At 36.1% G+C, this 25,941-nt stretch overlaps 1 protein-coding gene across 1 annotated transcript in view; it reads right to left on the bottom strand.

The window, feature by feature from the left end:
* The window catches only part of IPO5 (importin 5), a 59,960-nt gene that overhangs the window by 33,994 nt on the left and 25 nt on the right, over nt 1-25,941 (bottom strand). The window contains exons 1-8 of the mRNA XM_069064150.1: nt 25,721-25,941; nt 16,267-16,347; nt 11,257-11,449; nt 8,436-8,538; nt 7,239-7,335; nt 6,724-6,828; nt 1,887-2,009; nt 1,688-1,808 (exon numbers count right to left, since the gene is read on the bottom strand). The exon at nt 25,721-25,941 is cut by the window's right edge and continues 25 nt beyond it. Of these exons, the coding sequence (XP_068920251.1) occupies nt 1,688-1,808; nt 1,887-2,009; nt 6,724-6,828; nt 7,239-7,335; nt 8,436-8,538; nt 11,257-11,449; nt 16,267-16,347; nt 25,721-25,819 (922 nt within the window). The 5' untranslated portion in view covers nt 25,820-25,941. The remainder of the gene's footprint in view (nt 1-1,687; nt 1,809-1,886; nt 2,010-6,723; nt 6,829-7,238; nt 7,336-8,435; nt 8,539-11,256; nt 11,450-16,266; nt 16,348-25,720) is intronic.

Raw genomic sequence — 25,941 nt, 5'->3', positions numbered from 1 at the left:
AAAAGTTGAAGCTAAATAAGATAAAGACTTGTAGGAAGACAAAGGAATTAAAAGATGAGGTAAGATTTTAAAATGATGCCTATGGAACATGGAAGTAATATCAAGCAAATGGAATTGAATATAAAAGAATGGCATGGTCCTTTAAGAAATGACATGAATGCTGAGATGACAGTGTGTAAATGAATCAAACAGGTTTTTCTTTTAGTTTTTTAGAAGAGTTGTGGTGAAGATTATTAATTGTGGTGAATGATATAATTGATATCATATTTTTTGCCTCCTCAGTCAGTAAAGAAGGAACAGGAGGGGAGAAAATTCAGAACTTAAAAAAAGTTGTGGTGAGGACAAAAAAGGGATCAGATTAATGCTATGGGGTAAATAAACAGAATGATAATGTATCATCAAAAAACATGCAACTCTTATCTTCTATTTTGTCTACTAATAAGACCAACTTTCAGACTACAAAAATAAAACTAAAAAGGTTAACATGAATGTAATGCCAAAGGTTATATGTGGAAAGAACTGAAAAGGACCTGGTTACTCTCAATGTGTTCAAACCAAGAGGTCTAAATGATCTATACAACATGGAACTGAAAGCTACGTAAATGACTGTGACCTTTTAGAAATCAGAGAGAACAAAAAGAGGGGCTTTAGAAAAGACAGGCATATGCCACTTCAATTTCCTAAAAAAGTATAAGATAAGATTATTCAAACTATGTTCAATAAGCCTCACTTTAAATTCTGGCAAAATTATGCATAAAATGAGATATGTAAAATTGCAAAGTAAAAAGAATTCGATTAAAATGTAACTATTAAAATATGTCAACAAGTTCATAAATCTGATGTGAAGCACTCCTGGTCTAGACAAAAATTTCAGTTATACAGCAAGTAAAAATGATAACAGATTCTTAAAAGTAGACCCATAGTACTCGGCTCTAGTCAGACTATCTATAACACTACATTCATTTCTATATATCACATTTTAGGAAGGAAACTGACAAATTGGAGGTCCTAAGGGAAAATGAAGGGACCTAACACAATGTCAAATGAGGTTCTGCTACAATACCACTGTAGTGTATAAATTAGAGAAGTGAGGGAGAATCACTTTTTTTAAGTAACTGAAGGCTTTTATGTGAAAAAGCAAGAGACTATTTCTGACTTTGGAGAGCAGAGCTAGTAATGATAGCAACTGAAGTTGTTAATAGGTTGCAAATTTAGATTTGATCTAAGGAAAAATTTTCAAGTAAGAGCTGTTCAAAAGTAGAATGGGATGCTTTGGGAGACAGTGCATTCAAAAAATTACTAGAGTTCTTCAAGTAAAAATTGGATAATCATTTGTCAGGGATGTTATGGGGGAGTTCCTATTCAGATATGAGGTGTAACAAAGGGTAAAAGTATTATTTATTTCTTTTGCTTAGTGCAGGAAAGAGTAACGGGGCAGGGAGTGCCAACAAATCTGTCTACTATCCCAAATATCATTTAACACAATAATCTCTAATTCAAGTCATTCTTTCATATGGATAGTGAAATGAGCTCCTACTTTTAGCTCAATGAGGTTATGTAGTAGATAAAGCTGACCAAACTTCTAACTGGTGTTCAAGTGAAGACATCATTCAAGAATATCAACTTTCTCTCATTAAGTAGTATCATTTAAACCAAACAAAGTATTTTACAAAGATTTTTTACTTACTAGCCTGTGCAACAATATTTGTATGTTTTCTCAGCATTGCAGCAGCAGTTTCAGACAGGGTCACTATTACTTCAAGGGCAAGTTGACGTTGCATATTATTGAGGCTTGTATCTGCACATAACTATAAAACAAGAAGATATAAGTACATTTACATGTAAAGAATATTTAGGGAAAATGTTCTTACAGTGATAAAGTTTACCTTTAGACTCAGCTGTAGAGTAGCTTCTAAGTGGGGACGTAAGTACTTTGGAACAGTATCTGCAATCTCAACAAGAGATTTTAGGACTGAGTCATCATTCTGGTAACATGAATCATTTACAGCCTATGAGAGATGGAATGGAAAAAATGTTATTTATATAGTGCCTTATTTCTCAAAACATACATGTCAGGTAAATGGATATAAACATTACCATGACTAGTTTTTTTTTTTTTAGTTTAGTCACAATTATCCATTCAATAACCACTGGTTTAGAATAATATTCTATACATTGATAATCAGCAAAAAACAAACAAATTCTAATCATTTCTAGAGACCAAAATATAAGATTCTGGATTATCTTCTAACCAGCTTTTGACATTTGTGCTGTTATAATGGGAAATACATTATGTTGGGAGACTGTAATGCAGAGAAAAGAATGCTGGATCTGCAATCCTAAGGCACAGATTCAAATATGAACTCTACCACTTCTTCTGTGTTGTTAGGCAAGCCAAATAATCTTTCTGGGCCTTGGCTTCCTAATCTGTAAAATGAGGGTACTGGTCTAAAGAACTACTAAGGTCTTTTCTAAGTCTATGATCCTATGTCAAAACCACATATGAACCTAAAAATAAAAAACTATTAAAGTATTTGGTAATAGTAAAATAACATTTGTTAAATTCATAATAAAAAAAAAGAATTCAAATCTAAGCTTGAAATGATTAATTTTCCTTCTGGTATGAAACATTTGGTACATTTCTGATCAAGGACAGCTATTAAGTATTAATTCAGGTATCTACTCAAAAAATCTCTAACATTTACAGAGGCTATAGATGCTGTGCAACGATTTCTCTTAAAGCAAAGTCTTGTATTTTACTACACTTGTGCCTATTCAATAAGATCTTTTTGAACTGCCTCCTTTAACGATTGATATTTATTTACTGCTTTTAAGATATGCAAGCGCCCTCTATACATTATCACAATGGCTTCTCAAAAAACCCTAGAATGTATTATAATATTATCCCTGTTTTATAGATGAGTTAACCGAGGCTCAGAGAGATTAACCTTAGTCATACAACTGGTGTTTGAAATGAGATATAAATGCCGTCTGGGGGAAGGAGAAGAAAATTAAAAACGTATTTAAGTTAATGTTGATAACTAGAAATAAACTTAAAACAAAAAAAAAGAGGCATAGTATCTGCAATAAGGAAGTGATAGTCCTGCTTTACACTAACGAGATTACATGTAGAGTACTGTGTTCATTTCTGAGTGCTATGTTATGGGAAGGAAAACAGATAAGTTGGAGAACATCCCAAGGAGGGCAAACACAACAGTGAAATGCACTGCATTCATACCATCCAAATATTGGTTGAAGGAACTAGGACTATTTAAGGTGGAAAAGAAAAGACTCAAGGAGAAATGATAGCTGTCTTCAATTATTTGAAGGGTTATCAAGCGTGAAAAGAATTTGATTTGTCTAGCTTGACCCCAGAGGAAAGAACCAGGAACAAAATAGATACAAGTTCTAAAGTGACCAATTTAGATGGTTAAAAACCTAACAACAATTAGAGTTATCCAGAGGTGGAATCAGATGCCTTGGAAAGTAGGAGATCCCCCTTCACTGGAAGATGATTCCTTTTCAAGTATGGCTTGATACCAGATGGCTATTCAGTCTATTTCATTTGTGAAATTCAATGATTCCAAGGACCAGAAGGGGGAAGAGTTGTCCAAGGTCACAAAGATATTAAATAGTAGCACTACTGTCTCATAAAAGTGCCTGGTACTCATTCACTGTTGTGCCTTTGCACAAGCTATTTCCTTGATGAACCCACCCACCCATATGCAAACTAAGGGCCTATTGAAATACTACCAAGTCTTTCAAGATGTAACTAAAATGCCCCCTCTTCCATGAAGCCTTTTCTGACTATACTAGACAGTAATGCCTTTGCCTACCTCTTAACTTGAAAATCTCATAACTCCGGTATCCTCATCATGCTTTCTGTACAATGGCAAGGCAATCTAATTCAATTTAATTTTACAAATGTCAATTAAATGTTTCCTATGTGTAAGGCACTGTGCTAGGCACGGGAATGTTATAGGAAATTTGTCTACATGTTATAGCCTCTCCAGTCATATTTAAACTTTTTGAGGGCAGGGGCCATATTTCCATTATCTTTATATCTTTCCAACAGCATGTAGCCTGATAACATATAGAAAATGTTTTGCAGGTCTTAAAGTACTATAGAAATGTTAACTACTACTATTATTAAAGCAGACAATAAATATATTGATTTGAAAAAAAAAAAAGAAATGAGATATAAAACCAAGTCTCTCTACTCTGGTATTCTTTGTAAAACATGGAACCAGGGTTGAATAAAAATTTCTCATCACTCCCAGGATTGACTTTCTTATGTTCAATTCAACAATCATTTGTGCCATACCCTCAGCCAACCTATAAGGAAGGCATACTTTCAAGTCATATGCTGCTTGTCCACACCCATATGTATCCTACCAATTCAACTTCCCAGGAGTTATCAGCTACAATTATCAGCATTATATCTTAAAAATATACAAGTTGATAATTACTTTATTAATGGAACTTCGATAACTTAGTCACCACTGTACATTGTACAATTTTATCTGTGGAACAACTCAGCTATTACCCACTTTGGGGAAAAAAAGTTCTTAATAATCACAGTCTACACCTAATACTTCATAAAAAAATCATAAACCCTCAGTAACTCTAAACGTAAACTATAAAAGATAATTATTAATCTATAATAATATCCTTTGGTACTTGTTTTTTGGCACTTCACCTTATGTTAGAAGGATGCTGTATGTGGCAAATGAAACTATTTTCTGCTAAACTCTGCTGCCTATAATATCAGCAGTAAATCTTTTTTCCCCTATCATCCAGGGGTTTTCAATTCCAACTCTCCACACCAGTGTTACTTTTGGCTGCCATGTCTTTCTTTTTGGCAAGGAAATGAGGTGGTAACTGGCTTTGAAGCTAAGTATTAGCTGGTGGCTCAGGGGTTCTTCTGGACATATCCTTGAGGTGCATTAAACTTTTTTCAGGAAATGGTAATAAATAAGGTTAAGTATATATATCCTCTTCCATTTCGCATTTCTGAAGCTCAATAGTTTATTTGAATTTCAAGCTGAATTTCTTGCAATTGTTTTTAGTATATCCTCATCTTTACACCTTTAAAAAATATGATAATTTTGGCCTTACTCTAGTCAACAGTGTACAGTGGTTTATTCTTTGATTCTTGTTTATTTCAATTCTTGTAGGTTTTCTGTGTGTGTGCTTGTCATATTCATCACCTTCTGTCTAAATGCCTGTTGACTTAACTGACTCCATAAAATCCTATTGCAATATCTCATCACCATGTAAAGATGACATGGAATTCTCAAAGGCCATGCCATCAAAAATTCTGACAAGTTCAACTACACTTAAAAGAATCTGAATGTGGTATCTTGGTGAAGGACTGATAATGAAATCTAAGGATTATCCTAGTGAGCTCTATGGAGCTATGGACAAAGAAGTATTTCAAAATGTGGGTAACCATGAATATCATGTATCAATTTTCCAATACATATGTGTAAAAACAAATTTAAAATCATGCTCCTGATATTCTTAAAAAGCTAAGTAGGGAAAGTACAAATAGGTTTGCCACTACAGGATGTTCTCTGGCTATGGCAACCTAAAAAAGAAATTTTAAATTTCTTACAGTTCTACTTTGCCTCCTCCCACCTCCCCACCCCCACTTCCCAAATGGTGATAGTGGAGTGGCAGGAAAGAAGGCAGTAGGAACTAACAATCACTTTTTTAGTTCAACTAAATATTTATTGAACTACTTGGTACTTTTTCTAAAAAAGTTTTCAACATTTACTTCCAGAAGATTCTGAGTTCCAAATTTCCTCCCCTCCCCACACCCCAAGATGACATGTAATTTGATATTGGCTCTACATATACATTCATATCGAACCTATTTTCACATTGGTCATGTTGTAAAAAAGAATTAGAACCAATGGGAGAAACCACAAGAAAGAAGAAAAAAAAAAAGAAAGTAAATAATATGTACTTGGTACTTTTAATTAGTAAGCTTTTCGTCCAATAAACCAGTTAAACTGAATTAAATCAATACTATATAAAAAAAAGAAACAAAGTTTTGAGCAAAATGATAAGACAGTTCTATACTCCTTTTCCTCCCCCACCTAAAAGTGGAAAAAAGCCAGTAGAGGTTGTTTTTATCATGTTCTCTCCTAAGGCCAAAAAGACCATTATTTCATGAGGTTCTTGGATATCTCAATTTATAGAGCTCATTGGAAAGACCCTCATGAGGATAAGGGAAGTGAATATATTGTATGTTCTCGTGTAGGTATGTAAGCTCACATCTCTTGGGAGAGAGGACAGTGATTGAGGAATACTACAAAGAACTTAACCAAGTCCAACACAGACTTTGATATTTGATCACTTCAGTGCAAAGTTAGGCACTGGGAAAGGTATAAAAAGATATGGAGGTCACATGGCTCAAGTTTAAAAAAACTAAAGCATCTAAAGTTAGAAACTTTGTACTTGTATGCAATGAATAACTGTTCTCTCGGAATACTGTTAAAGAAAAAACAACTTTGAACTAACAGAAGTAAATCTAATTAAGAATTGTCTATGTATATTTATATGCATACATATATCCTTCCACTTTCTATAAAATACCCTGATTAAACTCTAAACTTGGAATGTATCTAAAACTCTACAAGACACATTTTATAAAGCAGAGTTGTCTATTCAAGCAAAAAAGTGGACAATAATATCCTTGCTACATTATTTTCTTACCTGTAAGATTCCAGGTAGCAAGTCTGCAAAATGTTTCAGTAATGCAACATTATGCTCATTTGCAAGAACAAATGCAGCTGCAGCTCTTGCAGATAACGTCCTGATCTGAAAATAGTCAAAACCATGTGGATTGAGAAAACATTTTTTTTTTCTGCTGTGAATTAAAATCCTCCAATGCTGGATACTACTGTGTAAACTTCCTTTTTATTGTACTTTACCAATAAATCCTAGTTATTACTATTTTTTTGCTTTTTGGAGGGCAACTGGGGTTAAGTGACTTGCCCAAGGTCACACGGCTAGTTTTTGTGTTAAGGTGTCTGAGGCCAGATTTTAACTTAGGACTTCCTGACTCCAGGGCTGGTGCTCTACTCACTGCGCCACCTAGCTGTCCCTTGAATCCTAGTAATTAATCTATTTGGAAGAGAAAATAGCATAAAACATTTGCTAAATTCATTTCTTTACTAATGAGATGCCATGTTACACTGTATATCTCAAGAAATATAAATTTCTATTACCGCTGGATGTTCCTGGTCTTGCATACACTGAACCAACATCCGCTTGATGACATCCAAATAATGTTGTTGTTGATTTCCAAAAATTCCAGGAAAGTTCCTAAAAATTTTTAAAAATATATAAAATAACTATATCTTCATGTCAAATGTTTATGTTAAGTTTACATGATCTCTTAATAATTACCACTGACTCTTGCCTACCACTTACAACAATATAATTTTTATTAGGACAGAAAATGTAAGCAAAGGTTAATACCACAAAAGTAGTAGGCTGGCCCAGGGCCACTTCTCCTTGCTGATTTTTTTTTTTTTACCTCTGTCATCACTTTGGTTCCTAGCTGGAAACTGCTTCCAGTTTAAGAGATGAATAACAACAGTGATCAAATCTGAAGCAGGAATGACAATTGGGGGAGGGGCTTTTGAGTACTTGGTCCTATTCCCAGCAATACAGGTTATTTTAAATTCTTATATACTCAAGTTAATGAAAAACTGAACATATCTAATGTTCGAGGTCAGGCGGTCAAGATAATACAAATTAAATTAGAAATATAAAACAAAGTAGAAAAGAACAGGCTTATCAGACACCTACACTTCTCTTTAAATATTTAAATGAAAATAAAGGCATACTTTAGTAAACATAGATGCTTCTTCGTGTGTTGACCAAATCATATCTTAATTTTAACCAGAGAATGGAAATAAACCCAGAAGAAAAATAATTGTTTTGTAATGTAGATAGGTACCCCTAATGTATCATTTTCCTAATTTGTGTGTATACATAAATGCGTAACACACTTGCAAAAATATATATTTTCTTAGACTAAAAACCTGGATACCGCAGACACTACTTGACACTACTGCCACAGAAGTAAAGAGAAACATTATTTTGTTATTGTTTGAGCCCCTAATTATAGAGAAAAATCAAGATAATTCCATTCATAATTATCAGAAGAGGCAGAGTCTGGTCTATAGAAAATATAATATATTCATGTTAAGATGTTACTATCTACCTTTAACACAAAATGCAAAAGCATTTACATGTACATATATACACAGATATACATACATACACTCAAAAGTATTTTAAAGACCATAAAAAGCTGAACAGTTTAAGTTCAGAGCTCCTAGAGAGGGGCTGAAACAGATATTAAATGTTTTATTTTCTTCCAAAAATTACATCAATAACTAAATCTATGAATATACCAGAAAATGTGAAGGGCAGCTTCCCGCAGTCCCACATTTTGAGAACTGACTGAATCAAAAAGGAACTTCAGACCTTCTGGCCACTGGTTATTGCCATCCTCATCTGGAAGCAGAGAAATTTAGGCAGTAAATGTATAATAAGACTTAAAAACTGAAGTTTCTTAAAGGGTGACTTTTCATATAGAAAAAAATGAAGTCAATGTAGTCTTGTATTATAGTTTAATAACAGTATAATAAATTCAGAAGGATAAGTTTAATTGCCAAAAAAAAAAAAAAGTCAACCCATGTGCATTCATAATGTTCACTATCTAATATTAAATGTGTAGGTACTAAATGTTCCTCTTAAATGTAACTATTTGCACATTTTAAAAAAAGTCATAAAGCCTGAATAAATTTTAACCTTTAGTATCACTTTCATTTAGAGTGAAAATTATCTGAATTTCTTTCATATTTTATAGTTTCATAGCACAAAGTGAATTTTATTTCTTAGGCTAACTTTTCAACAATCCATATAGTTAAAAAAGTCACTGAGGCCTCCCTCAACCTTTCTTACTTTGTAAGAGGTTATCAGTTTAAGGATCCACACCTTCAATTACTTAAAAGTCTATATTGAAATTTGAGTACAATACGGCATGAGAACCGCCATTTTGGGGATGTGGATGATGCAGTAGCTTCAAATAACTACATTTCAATTAAATCAGTAGATTTAGAAAAAGTAGAAAGTAGAAAAGTAAGTTGCATCATGAGAGTTCATTATTAAAAGGATTGTCTCCAAAGTACTAAAATTAGACCGATTTTTGTGGGGGGGGGGGGAACGAATGATATAGGTAATTTTAATAAATAAAATTTAATAAATAAATGGATCATTAACTGTGCTTCACAAATATGTTATCTTTATATTAAGTCTTGCAGTCTTTGTGTCAAGGATTTTGAAATTCAAGTTATCACCTAAATGATACAAATTATAACAGTTGAATTCATTACTATTTGAGCAAACAAGAGGAAATTGCAAAGGTCTAAGAAAAAAAGACAGAATTATGTAGCATTCAAAGAATAACAGAGTTCTCCCCTTATAAATGGACTGTGTTCTAAAGGTTCATCTACAAATTGATTGTTTGGAATTTAGAATAAATTTTCCCACAGAAACAATGTTATAGCAATTAGTTCCCTAATAGCCCCAAAAGTCCATTAAAAAAACAAACAAGCCATGTATGCATTGAAAAATAGTAGGAAACAAGTACACTGTTATAAATCATAGAAAACGCCATGAATGCCCACTATAGTTGTACTGCTAGAATTCATCAACTAAGAAAATAGGCAAAAAAAAAAAATTTTAAGCATATTATGAATTTAGTAATGCTTTTAAATGGAACAGGTACTTTATAAATTATAAAAGCCTCTATATAGGCATTTGAGAAACTGCAAGGTATATGTGCAAAACATTATTCAAGATAACTGCTTTTTAAAAAATTCAATATTGAGTCATATTACTTTCTTTTCTGGATCTAAATAAAGATCAAAATGCACAAAAAGAAAGGCAATTCTTGAAATAAGTTTAGTGCTTCTCCACCTAAAGACTGGGAACCACTAATGTAGAAGTTGATGGTTTTAGTTTTTATGTTTACTTTCATATCAAAATTCATGGTTGCCTTCTTCCTGAATACAAGTATAATCCTTAATACTATTCCTTTGCATTTTGGCCAAGAGAGGGCTGTTTTAGACTTAAAAATGGAAGGAATATTCTGGGATAATAAAGGAGACTTCATGAGAAAATGTCTATGTGAGAAAGACTGTTTACTATAGATTAGCTGAGTAATGTAAAATGGAAAGAGGCAGTGATCCCAAAAGGGGAGAGTAGAACATGTAAATTGCCCAGCACTCTCTCTAAAAGTAAGAGGCACTAATGTTATTATCCACTCCCTACCTTAGAGATCAGGAAACTTAGGTTCAGAGATGTAGCCATACCCAGTTGCACAGCTAGCGTCAGAGACAGGATGTTCTTGCCCTACTCCACTTTTTCCAGTATACCACTCAGTACCCAAACCAAAATATCAACTGAGTTCACTGAAGCTGAGTTTATCAATATTTAATACAATGGATTTAGAGGGAAATGAAACAGAAACTGAATTTGCCATAGTAAGCCTTTTTAAACCAAAATAAGGAAGAGGTGGCTAAACAGTGATTTCTATCAGATGCAATAACATTTATTTTTATAGTGGAATGAGGAAACTGGGAAAGTTCATACAAAGAAAGGGGAAAAAAATGCAAAACCAGGCAACTTTCTAATTGTGGTTTCAATTTTATCAATTGTGAACTTTCAGACATTAAGGATACCCATATTATTCCCATCTAGAAAGATTCTAATATGCTAAATCAAGTAATTTAAAAAATGAATTTCCATTTTGTATTTTTCACAGCTCCACTCGCATAATTAATAAGAGTTTTACAACTGGCTTCCCTGTACTTCTAAATCTTTGCTAAAAACACTGACAAGACTATTCAATTTAAGTACTAAATATTCAGGGAGTGGCCTTACAAAAAGAGATGTAAACTGATCTCACAAAACACATCTGCATATACATTAGCTGATACTTTTATTGCCAGTCACACATAGAAAATCTGAAATTATAATTACTATGTAAGGAGAAGCATAATATGTACATTTTAGAGACTATACAAAAGACTCCACAATAATTCCAACTCTTTAGTCTCATTTGAAAAAGAATAAAGGTCCTCTTAAGTGAACCAGGAACTGCACTCCAAAAGATAGAGAATAATATATGTACATTTTCTATTACTGCCATTTTCATTTCAGACCTACCTATTAAATTCCTGGCCAGCTCAGCAGCAATATCACAGACTTTTTTCCTCATGCTAGACTGTGTTTCCATCTGAATAATTAGTAGTAGTTCAGTTTTGATGGCATTTTGAACATCAGAAGGAAGAGCTGGATAAACTTCCTCAAAAGCGGAGGACAAAAGACGTCGTAGGAGGACAGCAGCCATTTGTCTAGCCTAAAATAGAAAACAAATTTTGTTACTTTGTGTCTTACTGGAGAAAAAATGGTTAATTTCATTCCACTTATTAATGTACAAATTTCAACTTTCACTAGTAGATTTCTACAATTCGTCAGAAAATTACTCTTCTGACACTGTTCTGCCCTCTAAAAAGTGAATTTAAGGAATATGAAAGTTTTCATAAACTTTCTTAACTTTTCATAAGTCTGACTGTTTCACTTTTGGTAAACATTTGAACCAACACTGTCCTTTATCACTATGAAAAACCTTTAAATTTATCTTTCCACATTAAACATAGTTCTTCAGCCCTTGCCCATCATTCTGCATGGCTGCCCTTTTACAAAATAGCTTGGGAGAATGTTTTCAAGGCCATTTTATTCCTTAACTTTTATCTACACAAATGAGCACAATATATATATATATATATATATATATATATATATATATAAGCCCCCTCAGTTTTCCATTTCTAAAGTCTCTTCCATTTTGTTGGAATAATTTCTTTCCTTTAAGGACTTGTTCAGGTACAGCAACCTTCTTTATGAAGCTTCTCTGATCCTACTTCTTGTTAGAAATAAGCTCTTTCTACCCAAACTATTCCGGCTTCTCTTATTGACTTATATATTCTAATTATCAGTATTATGTATCCTTTTCCCTCCAAAACAGATTTCTAAACCCAAGGTCTGGGACGATTTTTTATCTCATTGTATTCTCAGCACCTAGTATAGCATACCCCCTCTTGTAGTAGGTGCTTAACAATCATTTGTCAAATTCAACTGGAATTCTCAGGTCAGTGTTTATGAAAAAACTTCAGGCGCAGTTGACCAAAATAATAAATTGTTATTTTATGCTATGTTTAAAATCTCTAAAGTAAACGTAACACTGGATTCCAGAAAATAGGAATTTTCTGTCAAAATATATTTTCTTTATTCACTAACACCTCGAACTTTTAATGATCTTTAAGGCTCACGTGTCCTTTAAGATTTAAATTACTTTGAACATTTCATTTGTGTTTTACAATAATTTTTTTTGAAATTTTATAATCCACACAGAGAAGTAAAATCCTCAAGTTGTTAGTGAGAAGGGGCTAACCTGAGATATCACTTAGTCCAATCTTTTATCCTGAAAACCATATCCTAACTTTCCAAGCTTGACAGATGTGTGTGTGTGTGTGTGTTTTCCCAACTAAGTCTTATATAGGACCAGAAGAGCCAACACCACTAAAGCGGCATCTCTCAGTGCCTGGCACGCACACAGTAAGTGCTTAATGGTTGCTTCTTTCTCACCAGACCACATGACCATCTACCCCCCGATTTGGTGCTCTTCTTGGCCTTCTATAGAGTATGCCACGCACCTCTAGTTTTCATCCATGGCTGCCGCGAAGGCAGTTAGTTCACACAGTGCATACAGCGCTGAACCTGGAGGAAGACCCAAGTTCAAATCCTACCTCAAACACTTACTAGCTCTGTGACCCTGGGCAAGTTACTTAGCCTCTCTGAGCTTCAATATCCTCCTCTATCAACTGGGGATAATAACAGCACCCTACTTCCCAGGGTTGTTGGGATGATCAAACAGGACACTATTTGTAAAGCGTTTCACAAAACTTAAAGTGTTATATAAATGCTAGCTCTTATCACTGTTATTAGGAATATCAAATTTAGCTGCAACTCAACCTTACCAAAGGCTCTTGCTTAGATCAATTTATTAACTTATGCTTAACTTCTTTATTAAAAGTACTCTAAATATTAACTCCTGTCTTCAGTAGTACAATGCCATCTCCCCAGGGAACAAGTATTTAGTCTTTATTTTTATGTACCAAAATTCATCTTTGTCTCAAACCTCAGATACCCATATAACCTTAGTAAATAAGTTATAATCAAACAGGGTAATATGAATACCAAAGTCTTCACGATACCAAACTTTTCTATCTTTAGAAAAAAGAAGACCAAAAAAGCCTTTAAGGATTATTTCATTAACATTTTTAAAAAATTTCATTTAAAAATTATTTGTCTTTATTTTTATTGGTACAGAAGACTATGAGAATGTTAAGAAACAGCAGACAGGTATATAAGAACAATAGCTAAACAGGAGTGGAAAGTTTTCAATAAAGTTTTGCCAAGATATCAGGTTATCTCCTATCAACAAAACAGGCTCTTAAAAGTTTCAAATATATGTTGGCAAAAACGAAATTTACAGCCCAGTTTCCAAGTTTTAACTTGCGTTAAAGATTCATACCAATGGTTTAGCTGTCTTTGAAAAGATATGTTTAAGATACTGTTGAAGTGTCCTTGACACAATTTTAGTTTGTTGAGAAAATTGCTGTTTTCATAAGCAAAATGAAAATACTTAAAATTTAGGCAGAATGAAAAATATTCGGCCACGATGGCAAAGTTTCATAACAGAATACATGACCCCCTGAGGGCAGACTTAGGTTTTTGTATTTCCCAGGATCTAATAGTTGTCTAGTCTATCAGAGGTGCGTAAATGATTATATATATATGATCATGGGATCAAGAACTTTAAGGTTGGGGCAGCTAGGTGGCACAGTGAATAGAGCACTGGCCCGGGAGTCAGGAGGACCTGAGTTCAATCTGGCCTCAGACACTTGATACACTTACTAGCCATGTGACTTTGGGCAAGTCACTTAACCCCAACTGCCCTCCAAAAAAAAAAAAAAACAGAACTGTAAGGTGGGGGTGGCTAGGTGGCAAAGTGAATAAATAGAACACTGGTTCTGGAGTCCGGAGGACCTGAGTTCAAACCCAGCCTCAGACACTTAAAACTTACTAGTCATGTAACCGTGGGCAGGTCATTTAACCCCAATTGCCCTGCATTCCCCCCTCCAAAAAGCAAAAACAACAACAACAACAACAACAAAAAACAAAGAACTTTAAGGTGCCTTAAAAGATTATTTAGCCTACCCCCTCACTTTAGAGGTGAGGAAACTAATTCCTATAGGGGTTAAGCAATTTGTCCAAAGTCTCACCGATAATATGTAGCATAGGTAAGATTTAAATTCAAGCTCATATTACATCACAAATTTCTTTTGTAAAAGCAAATATATATTGATAATTTACATAATCATTAGGAAAGACTTAAAAATCTGTCTGAATGCTGGTGCTCACAGTACTCTAGAATGCTTATGTGTAATTCTTATAGGTTAAGGACTATTCTAGAAATGTATGTGAAATGAAAACAGATGAACCAAACACTAAGGAACCTAAACCCTCATCAAGCACAGAGCAAAGTTATACCATAAAATCAAAATGTCCAACTAAAGGTGTTCACTAAACTCTGCTATTTAAGAAATGTATAGCCCAATCTAACACTAACAAGGAAGAAGAAAATCAAAAGCATAGTAGAGATAGTATTGGACTCAACAGTTAGAAAACTTGGCCACAGGTGCTAGTGATACTTTCTAACTTATAACTGAACAAATCAAACTCTCCAAACTTCACTTTCCCAATCTGTAAAATGAGAATATTTGTACTACTTCTATCTCTCACACAATAGTATTGTTTTTCATGATTTTATTAGAATACAAACTGTAGGTGACCCTGACGCCAATGGAGAGAGCTGTGGTGGGTGTAAGTATACTATGGATAATAATGATCACTAAAGCATGAGAAATGCCACAAAAACATTGTTGTTGAGGTCAAGTATGATCAGAAAAAGAGCAGAGTGAAAGTGAAGTGTAACAATCATGGCCCAACTACCACAGTAGGCCTCCAGTGCATAAGGACTAGATCCTCCACCAAGGATTTGCAAAGACAGGGTATGAGGACACATAGGGTGAGTCACAAATGATCAATACTAGAAAAGAGTAATATATCACAGATTCACTGAAATGTCACTATAGTCAATTCTGCTATAAGGTGATAGGTACATGTATTCCCTCAAAGTTAAGCAAACTTGTGCAATAAAACCCACAGGAATTATGGAATGGGGTTGGGGAACAGAGATCAAAAACTAAGTGAAACATGGCCAAAGGGGAAGGGGTGCAGAGAACCAGTCCTTCTTGACTCACTGTGTCTACAGCACAGAAGATACACAATAAATATGGCACTTTACCTAGAACAAAACTTGATATTTGCTTGTGGAAGTAGGCTGTAGCTTGGGAGTCACTGCAAAGTTTTCTGCATTATTGCTGTTTCTCAAGGAAGTCAAGCAGAAGAAGCAAACTCGAAATTATGCTCAGAATGTTACCTAATCACTATCCATATTGAAACTTAGGGTATAGCAAAACTGACTGTACTTCGACTGATCTGTGATCTCATCAACAAGGGTAGTTATGCCACTGATCTAGGTAATAGTAATGCCTCCATGCCTTCTTATCCTGTAAGGTTCTTTCTTTGTCTTCTTTATAGCTATGAAACATGGACCAAACCAGTGGGCTGTGTGTGACCTTAATAATTCATTTAATATCTGTGTTCAGCTTCATTTATTTTGTAAAATGATGGGGTAAACAGATGATCTCTAAGACCCATTCCAGGTCTAAATTCTATGATTCTGTCAGCATATGTATCACATTTAATATCTTATCATGGCAATTTTATGTCATCTAAGTTAGACCAGATATTGAATATCAAGTCTAGATCACAAATAGGACAGCAGTTAAGCAACCAATTCACCAGCAAAGAAAGAGTTACATAAATATAGTAAAGCTGAAGGCCAGAGATAAAAATTCACAAAAGAAATTCTATTAGGCCAGCCATGAAACAATGACAAAGCCATATCTGTATATAAGCTTCCTACTAACAATAATCCAATTTATTAATTTTAGAGAGTGAAGTTATTTTCAGATGTTTTAATACCTCCTCAGCAGCAGTTGTATTTCTGATGGCTTGCAAGAGGAATGTGATCTTAGATTGTCCAGGGATATTCTCATAGGTTTCCTAAGGGAGAAAAAAAGTTAATAAGATTTAATATATAAATTATTTGATTTCTTCTAAACAATCCTATCTTCACTAAGTTCTGCAACCTCAACTCTTCATTATCTCTTGCCCCTTCCTATTCAATCAGAAACTCTTGCTGATCCACAAACCTCTACATTCATACTTTTCTCTACCCTCACAGTCAACACAGGAGTTTAAGTCTTCATCATCTATGCTGCCTTGACTATTAAGTCTCCTAATTAATCCTGCAACCCTATCAATTCTCCACAGAACTGCCAATGATATTACTACAGCACAGATTTAACCATGTAACTCCCTATTTAAAGAAGGTCCAAGTAAGTGGTTCTCTCAACTCTAGGATAAAAAACCCAAGCTTTTCTGTTTAGCATTTAAAAACTTCCATAATCTCACTCAAGTCTGGCTTTCCAGGTTTACCACAACCACATGTCACTTCCTTTCACACTTTAAATTTCCAGCCAGACTGGTCTACTTGTTCTCTGTGTACTTTATTCTAACTCTCATATCTTTAACTTTGTACAAATTGTCTTAAAGATTTGAGAGCTACAATGAGGTATTTATACCTGTCCCCCCAATTGTTAGCATCATTCCCTCTACTACTTTTTAGATTTTTGTACACACTTCAAATACATTTATTTCTGTACATATCATCATTCTTTCCCCCCTAAAAGAACGTACCTTTTTTGAGGGCAAGGACTGTTTCAATTTTTCCTTGCATACCAACAGCGAGTGTTTATATAACATCCACTGTGTACCAGTGCTGGGTGCTAAGAGCTTTACAACTGTATCATTTGATCCTCACAACCACCCTGGGAGGTAGTTGCTATTATCACCATTTTGCAATTGAGAAAACTTGAGACAAACAGGTCACAGCTAGTTAAATATCAGAGGCTAGATTCTTTAAGCACAGCACAATTCCCAACATCTAGCACATAGTCAGAAATTAGCAAATGCTTGCTGAATGATTAAATAGAGAGGCTAGATTCTTTAAGCACAGCACAATTCCCAACATCTAGCACATAGTCAGAAATTAGCAAATGCTTGCTGAATAATTAAATAGATTACAGTCATATAAAGCATACTAACTAGGGACGGCCAGGTGGCTCAGTAAGAGCACTGGCCCCAGAGTCAGGATGACCTGGGATCAAATCTGGGCTCAAATACTTAGCACCCACCCAGAAACACCTGGCCGAGTAACCTTGAGCAAGTTACTTAGCCCCAATTGCTTTAAAAAAAGAATACTAACAGAAACATACCTAGAAAAAGGAGGCTAGTAACTCTGCTTGTCTGAGAAGTCTCTAGATTAAGAGGTCTGTAGTATCTTACAGGGTGTTTATAGGAAAACAAGATCAAGATTCTCACAAGGTAAGGAGGTGTGGGCAAGATCTCTAGAAAAGGTCTAATGACTCAATTTAGATAAAGAGGTAGGTATCTGTTACTGCTTAGAGCATGCAATAAAAAAGAGGATGATACAGAACCAGGGTAGGAAGGGATCAAGGAGGGTCACTGTGTCCATTACTCCCAACTCTTTTCAACATGTGGTACACATTTATACTTGGGACACAATGGCCAGGAACCTATGTCACGGATGTTAGTGGTTCAATTTTCTCCCTGCCATTTATCCAATCATGTTTTCCCAAATCCTCTCCTCTTCCCTATCAATTTCTTATACATTAGATATAATTATCCTTTCTCAATCCTGGCTGTCACTATTTCTAGCTTTTCTCCTGTACTGTCCCCTCCCCCCTTCTCCTGGGTTAAAAAACTGGCAGAAAGGAATGAAAAATATGGAGACTGTAATAATGTTTCAAGGATGAGTTCTCTGGAGTCTCATGAGGAAAACAGTGACTACGGTGTTTCCCCGATAATAAGACACTGTCTTATTAAATTTTTTGGACAGAAAACACCAGAGGGCTTATTTTAATGAACATTGACAGCAATTTTAATAAACAGGTAAATGTGAACAAAAAAATGTACCTTTATTCAATAATGAATTCAATAAAGAACAGGATGACACTCTCACTGCTGCAGCTCTGATTGGATGCCGCGGGTGTGCATTTCAAGGGGGGGAGGGGAACGGGGGACACGGTGCATACAGAGGGTACCGTAATGTAGCGTGTAGCACAGGGGATCACCTTCACTACAGTAGCAATCTCAATAGGGCTTATTTTCGGGGGAGGGCTTATTTTAGAGGAATCTTACACAGTAAGGGGAGGGCTTATTTTCAGGATAGGTCTTATCGGGGAAACACGGTAGCTGGGTTGTAACAAGCCTTTGCCAAGTATTAGGGCACTTTAAAATTTTTTTTGAGGATTCCTCCCCCATAATAGTAGTTATACTATTGCTATCTATAGTCAATAGAAACTTTAAAATGATTTTGTATTTTGCTAATCACAACAGCACCTACGTAATTTAGTCCACAAGAAACATTGGCTTATTAGAAATTCAGAATTGAACGGGACCACTTTATATATAAGGAAATCTGTGTCTTGCTGAAGGTCAGAGGGTACTACAGTCAAAGTTTTGCAAGCATAATACTTAAAACCAGCATGATACTAGAACCTAACTCTTCTTTCCCTGTGTATTGACAGAATTAGATAAATATCAAAACAAAATTCCAATGTTTCCATGTACATGTGGATTTTAGGACCCTTTGCAGTAATTCCATGACTCGTGGTTTGGGACCTATCACCCTCCTTTTTAGAGCAAAGCCTCAACTTCATGCCAATCTCTTTCCAAGAACAAGGCCATCAACAGAAAGGTCATTTCCTCTGTATTCTCTAGACTGGGGTTGGGGAACCTGCAGCTTCAAGGCCACATGTGGCCTTCTTAGTCCTCAAGTGTAGCCCTCTGACTGAATGCTAACTTCTTAGAACAAATCTCCTTAATAAAAGGATTTGTTCTGTAAAACTCCTTAGGTTCCTCACCCCATTCTAGACCAAAGATAACCCAGAACTGGCTTAACTTACTTAAGGCCACTTAAGAATAAACCTCAAAATCAGAAGATTTAAACTGATATGAATGCCCAGATGGAGTTTATCAAAGGCACCTCAGTATTTAAATAAGCTGAACTTCACAGCACACTCTATTTTTGGGGGGTAAAAGTTAATTTTTCTCAAGATCTCATTTATTCTTTTCCCCTAACTCTAATTACTATCCACTAATAGAAGGAAAGTATAACTTTTAATATGCTCCATAACTATACTAGCTCTTTTAAGATTTAGCACTGTAGGCCAAGGTAAAGTTTGCTGTTTGGCTGATAACTTCATAATAACATTTAGAAAGCACATATATTCTCTGGTTTGATCAAAGCAAGATAGGTGAAGTATATCTCCATCCTGAGGTTTAAGAAACTTAGAAGACTTGCCCAGCACAACCAAGTTAAGCTGCTGATACTGGAACACAAGTCTGCCTTTAATTAAGTTCAGCACCTCTTTTCTTGCACTTGATAGCCTGACTCATCTCTTCCTTGTAAGAAATATTGTCACTGTAAGCACACTGCTGCTTGTTGGAGGAAAACAGTTAAATTTGGGGGTGAAGGGGAAGGAGATGTTTTGGTAAACTTAAACTCCTTTTTGGATAACAGGGCAGATCCACAAATTTGAAGTGATACTGATGACTGCAGAATTTTATAGAGGCTGGTGAATACAGTTTGCAAATCTCAAAATCAGCAGTCAGGTGTGAATAATTTTAAATTTATGGTTAAAAATAAAATTTTGAATGTTCAGTGCATTTAGATCAAGTGGTTTACCTATGAACAGCTATTATGTATTGCTCTAAATAACCCTGCACTTTTGTAGCCAACTTGTAATATGATATGAACATTCCTTAGAGTCTTTAGACTTTTTTGAATCTTTAGATATTATAGCAATTTATACTCAATATTAGGGAATAAAAAGTGTAACATAAAATACAATAATATACAAACTATTATTAGAGGTAGGATGGCATGAGAGATAGCAGAATGAAATGTAAAGTTCACTAACTAGACTTAATCAGACCTGAGTTTAAAATTCCAGCTCCAATATTTACCAGTCATGAAGACTCTGGGCAAGCCACTTAACATCTGAGTCTTAGTTTTTAGTCTTCCATAAAATTAGGCATGGTATAACTTTCAAGTGAAAAAGAAAGAACTATGTGAATTTGAAGTACCATTATTAGCTAGGCATATTGGTATTTCTTTAAATGATATTAGATGAAAAGCTACCAATTCTTATCCCAAAATGTTTTAGAGAATCTTTGTATCATTTATCTCTGAGCATAGACAACACAAAAAATCTATATGGCTTTAGTTCTAAAATAATTACCTTTTCCTCCTCCCTATACCCCACCCCAAATACTAAGCCATTCAAGAACTAAGCCTACATATTCTATATTTACTCAAAGATAATTACAAAAAGATCCTTCAAAACATTCAGGTAGATTCATGCTGTCATCACTGATTTCTTTAGCACACATAAATCAAATCTAATCATAAAGATTAGGATAAAATTCCACTTGGTGAAGCTTTTTTCCCCTTAGTCTACCATTCTTTGAAATGCCCAGGTCAACCTCCTTTCACCAGCTCCTAAGCCCTATAGGGGATATATGCATGGTAGATTATACCTATGTTTATTCTTGCAATGGCCTTAAAAATGAAGCTCAAAACACCAAATTATATTCTCTTCCACATTGGCAGTCAATGGAGTATAGTTTTAGAATACAGCTCCCAATAAATAGGAAGTGGGATTCTTTTAATGTTCAGTTCATGATATGTTCTCTACTTTGACTGCCTTAGTGATTATCAAATCAAGTCTGTTGAGTATTCATTACTTCTGGCTGGAACTTTGTTTCTGAGAAAAGAGTAGTTTGGAAATGAAAACTATTTGTGACTACAGATAATTTCTTATAAGGGTAACTGGCTTAGAGTTTTAAAAAGTCAGGCTACATTCTAAGCTTCCAAAAAGATGAGCTTAATCTAAACTCGGATGCCAAGAAAGCATGAGAATTAAAAGATTTACCACCCTGGGAAAAAGAAACACTTGCCTTCAATAAAGAAATACCCATAGTCAGAAGATTTTTTTTCTGACTCTTTTAAAAGTTTCACATGAACAAATTTTCTGGGTACAGTACAAGTTAAACATTTCAAAAAATGATTGATAGGGAAATCCACCTGGATCAATGATTTCATTGGTATAGGGAACTCCTAGGTGAGGAAACTCCCTCTACCATTTCAGGTACAAATTTCTTCTGCAAACCTGTCTTGGAGAATTGCTGGGGCACTGAGAGGTTAAGTCCAGGGTCACACAGCTGGTATGTGTTGTAGATGGTTCTCGAAACCAGGTCTTCCTGAGTTCTAGTCCATTTTTCCTCAATTATACCACAAAGAGGTAAAATCTGCCTGCTTACTACCTTCAACTTCCTATTATGGTTCTTACAATAGAACATGCTCTTTAAGAACAGAACTCTCTAAATTCCCTATTAATAGGTTATAACAATACCAATAGATAGAATTCGAATGATCTCATGTTAGTTACTGGCTTCAATTTATTATAAGATGATATAAAGAGTTCCAGATTTGGAATCACAAGACCTGAGTTAAATTTTCTGGATCTCTCACTTTGGATGAAGCACTTCATCTCTCTATCTTTAAAATTAGGTCGAATGTATTACCTCAAGGTTCATTTTCAAGCCCTACATTTGTGAACCATGATAATCCTGATAAAGGTGATACTACAACCAAGCTTCTAGATGATCTGCTAAAATGAGCTCTGTATTTCAAGAAATCGAAGGACCTCTGGCTTTTCCTTGGTGCATGCGTATTTCATTGATGAAAATTAGGACCTCTTGAACAACTCAGTAAATGGTCCTCTCTCTCTCTCTTTTTTTTGCTTTTTGGAGGGGGGAAGGTGGGCAGTTGGGGTTAAGTGACTTGCCCAAGGTCACACAGCTAGAATTGTATTAGGTGTCTGAGGCCGGATTTGGATTCAGGTTCTCCTGACTCCAGGGCCAATGCACTGTGCCACCTAGCCGCCCCAGATGGTCCTTTTTGATTGTCCTGCAGCTAAACTGGTGATGAGTCTTTCTGAACTTAGCCATGCTGGTTGGTCTCTGGACAAGACATAACATAAGCCTATTAATGGAATCCTTTCAGCCCCAGCAGGACCTTCTACAACTTGCATTCCTCTGGCATAGACTTGTGGAATTAAGGGTCATTTATCTTATACTATAAAGAGGTACAGAAATAGTACTATATAAAAAGCATTATCATTATGCATATTTGAGGCCGCCATTCACTAATTCTTCAATAGTAGAAAAACCAGAAGCACTAGTCTAGGTCATTTACCAGGCATTTATCAATTCGTAAGTGCTGGGAAAACAAAATCCACTAATATTTTGGTCATATGTGATTCTGTCACTGTCAGGAAAGTCTTTTTCATCCTTCTCTTATTTGTAAGAGATGATATTGAGTAATATTCAAAATAGTTGAGTAGTAAAATGGGAAAAAGCAACTTCTAGATACTCCTAAGACTATTAAATACATTTCAAGAGGGCTAGTCTGTTTCCTTTCATCCAACTTCCATTGATATTAATGAAGTTTTTTTTCTTCCCCCCAGGATCAAAGAGAAACAAACTTTCTGGGGAAAATGAACATACTGAATCCACTCAGAATAAAAACTTGACTTTAAGCTATACCAAGAAATAGTAATGGGTTTACATAGATCAATTTCCTCAATGAATACCCTTTTCAATTATTTGTTCTCTTTCATAATTACCGTTTCATTATAATTATAATTCTTCTGTTTCTAATCACTGGGAATATTCTATTCCCAGCCCCAAACATTTGAAGACTCACTTTGGGAATAAAGTGGAAGGAAAAAACCTTATGATTTTTTTTTCTCACTGTGAAGCAAGCTTTTGCCTTCAAGAAAACTCATCCATGTAGAAGGATTTCATGATACTGTCTCCTTTTTAAAATATTAAGATAGAGATAAAGTATTAAGGCCTACTGATAAATGATTCATACAGTATATGTAGGAAACAAACATCATATGGACCCACAAGAGTTACTAACATCTCACTAAACAAAATTTCCAAAACTTGATCACATTTGAAAACAAAACAAGTTTACTTATTCAACAGTCTGGCATATGTCAACAAAGCACATTTTATTTGGATAGTACACAAGCATTTCCCAAATACGAGTTCAAGTTAGTTCAAAGAAAATTTCTGTAAATATTTTATATTTATCATATTAATTTATAATGGCCAATTTTAGTTTGATTTATTAAAGTGAATGGATTATTCGGACTATAAATTCAATTTAGTGTAATATAAGCACTTAGTCTTCCTATTACTGAAATTTAGATGTGGACAGCTATTTAATATTAGTTTATTTTCACCAATTAAGTCACAAAAATTTGATCTATATGACTTATAGCTGACTTCTTATAAAGTGGTAGAATCACCTTTAACCATGTTAAAAAAAACATTATAGACACAAATAAATGATCTGAGATAAATATATAAGAGACATAAGTGAAAAAAAAAGTGCCTGAGTCTTCATTATGAAACTAATGAGAACACTGCTTTTCCCTCAATTGTTTCTTATGAAAGAATGTGCTGAACTCACCAACAAAGTGATGCAAGTGATAAAAGACCAAAGACAGCCACCAATAGGAATCCATGCTAAACAGACACTGGTATTTTAGTTCAATAGAAGAGAGATTCCCCACTAAGCTTGACAATAGAGATTGAAGCAACTGGAGGAAAGAGAATTAACCTAGCTTACTAATTATAATACCATTCTTTACTTTGCAATACATGAAAAGTTCTACTTAGCTGAGATAAAGTATTTTATTTTGAAAAAACAATAAGCTACCAAAAAGCACCATGGCAAAAGTAACAAATTTCTTTAAAATATTTTCCCCAAGGAACAAATTTCCAGCACTTTACAAACCAGAAGGCATGCACTTACAATTTCTTTTCAAAGAAACTATCAAAATCACTAAATCCGTCAAGGGGAGGGGGCATGAAGAGAGAAGATGCCAAATAAACTTTCCTGGATATAGGCGTATATAAAACAATTCTTTGGCCACGGTAATCCAGAAACAAAACGCTCCTTTGCTATGGGGTAATATCTGGCACCTAGTACAATAACACAATTCAGAAAAACTTTTCTGCATTCCTCAGCTTCCAAAACTTTGGGCAAGGAAGTCCATTCATAGGTAATAAAGACCGTTTCCTTCAGTCCCTTTCAGGTAACCAGCAAGATAAAGCTGTAGACCAAACAGGCAGCAAATACTCCAATGCTAAACTATACTTTCTCAGTCCTTCTGAACTTAGTAAAACCTGTGCTACTGGCTCTAGAATATAGCGAAATCCCCTGACTTCCCTCATGTGTCACAGAAACCTGAGCACATGGTTCCCTGGAGTCGGAGAAAATCCTCCCCCCCATGATACATAAAGCTGGGCAGCTGGTAGGGGACAGTTCCTAAGAAATGGCAGTCTTTTAAGGAAGAAAACACCAGAGAGAACAAACATTACCCGCCCCCCTCCCCCGCAGCCTTAGGGAATGGAGAAGAGAGGAATAATTAGGAAAATGAGGCTAAAGGAGTCAGGAGAGAGGAGTGACAGCAGCAGAGAAAGAAGGCAAAGGGGGGATGGACGAGGTGCATAAAATAAGAGGACAGCAAGTACCAGGTGGAAGAGAATGAGGGGAAGAGGAGAAATGGGACAGGCGGCAGCACGGGATTTGGTGGAATAGTGGGGGGAGGGGGGCCGAGGTGGAGACGAGCCTTGATGGGGGAGGGGAATACCATTAGGAGAAAGCGGGAAAAGGGGCATGGGGGGGGCATGGGAAAGGTCAAGCTGGGCGGGGGGAGGGGACAGGGATGATCCACGTCGGGTCGGGGCCCAACCTCCCCACCCCCATCTCCAATGGCAGGATTGGGGCTCTCCTCGTAGACCCTATGGACTATGTGCATGCATAACAGTACCAGGGTACCGGGGTGGGGAGGGAGTAACTGCCGAGGCGGGACAGGGCTGGACCGGCCTGGGCAGGGCGGGGGGAGGGGGAGGGGGGGCCGAGGCCGCCCCATCTCGGAATGGAAGGGGCATCGGGGCCGGCATGTTAAGTCCTCGGCGGCGGCTCCAGTTCCCACGTGGGCTGGGCCAGCCCGGTGCCTCTGCTCCGCCAGTCCGCCTGCCGGGCCCTGGTCAGGCCGGGCAGGAAAACCACGGCAGCGAGAGGAGCGTGAGGTGGAGGAAAGGACCCGGCTGGGGCCCCCCGGGCCGGCAGTCCGATGGGCTGGTGATCGGGCCGTGGGAGCTCGGAAGATCAGGGTCGGGGAGGGGGGAGGAGAGACTCAGTTACCTCCGCCTGTTTCCGCACCACATTGTCGGGGCTGAGCAGGTTCCCCAGGAGCAGGTAAAACTGTTGCTGCTCGGCCGCCGCCGCCGCTGCCGCCGCCATTGCGCTGAGCGTGAGAGAGAGGGAAAGAGAGAGGAGGGGGAGAGAGACACCGAGCCGTGAGGCGGGAGCGCTCGCGGGCGGGGAGGGGGAGGGGACACGAGCTGCCGGCACCAGCACCACCA

This window comes from Petaurus breviceps, unplaced genomic scaffold (assembly GCF_028583685.1).
Source record: "Petaurus breviceps papuanus isolate PSGF00001 unplaced genomic scaffold, PetGlider_PUasm1.0 90625, whole genome shotgun sequence".
In the NCBI taxonomy this organism is placed as follows: Eukaryota; Metazoa; Chordata; class Mammalia; order Diprotodontia; family Petauridae; genus Petaurus; species Petaurus breviceps.
This window is presented reverse-complemented; position numbering and strand designations above follow the sequence as displayed.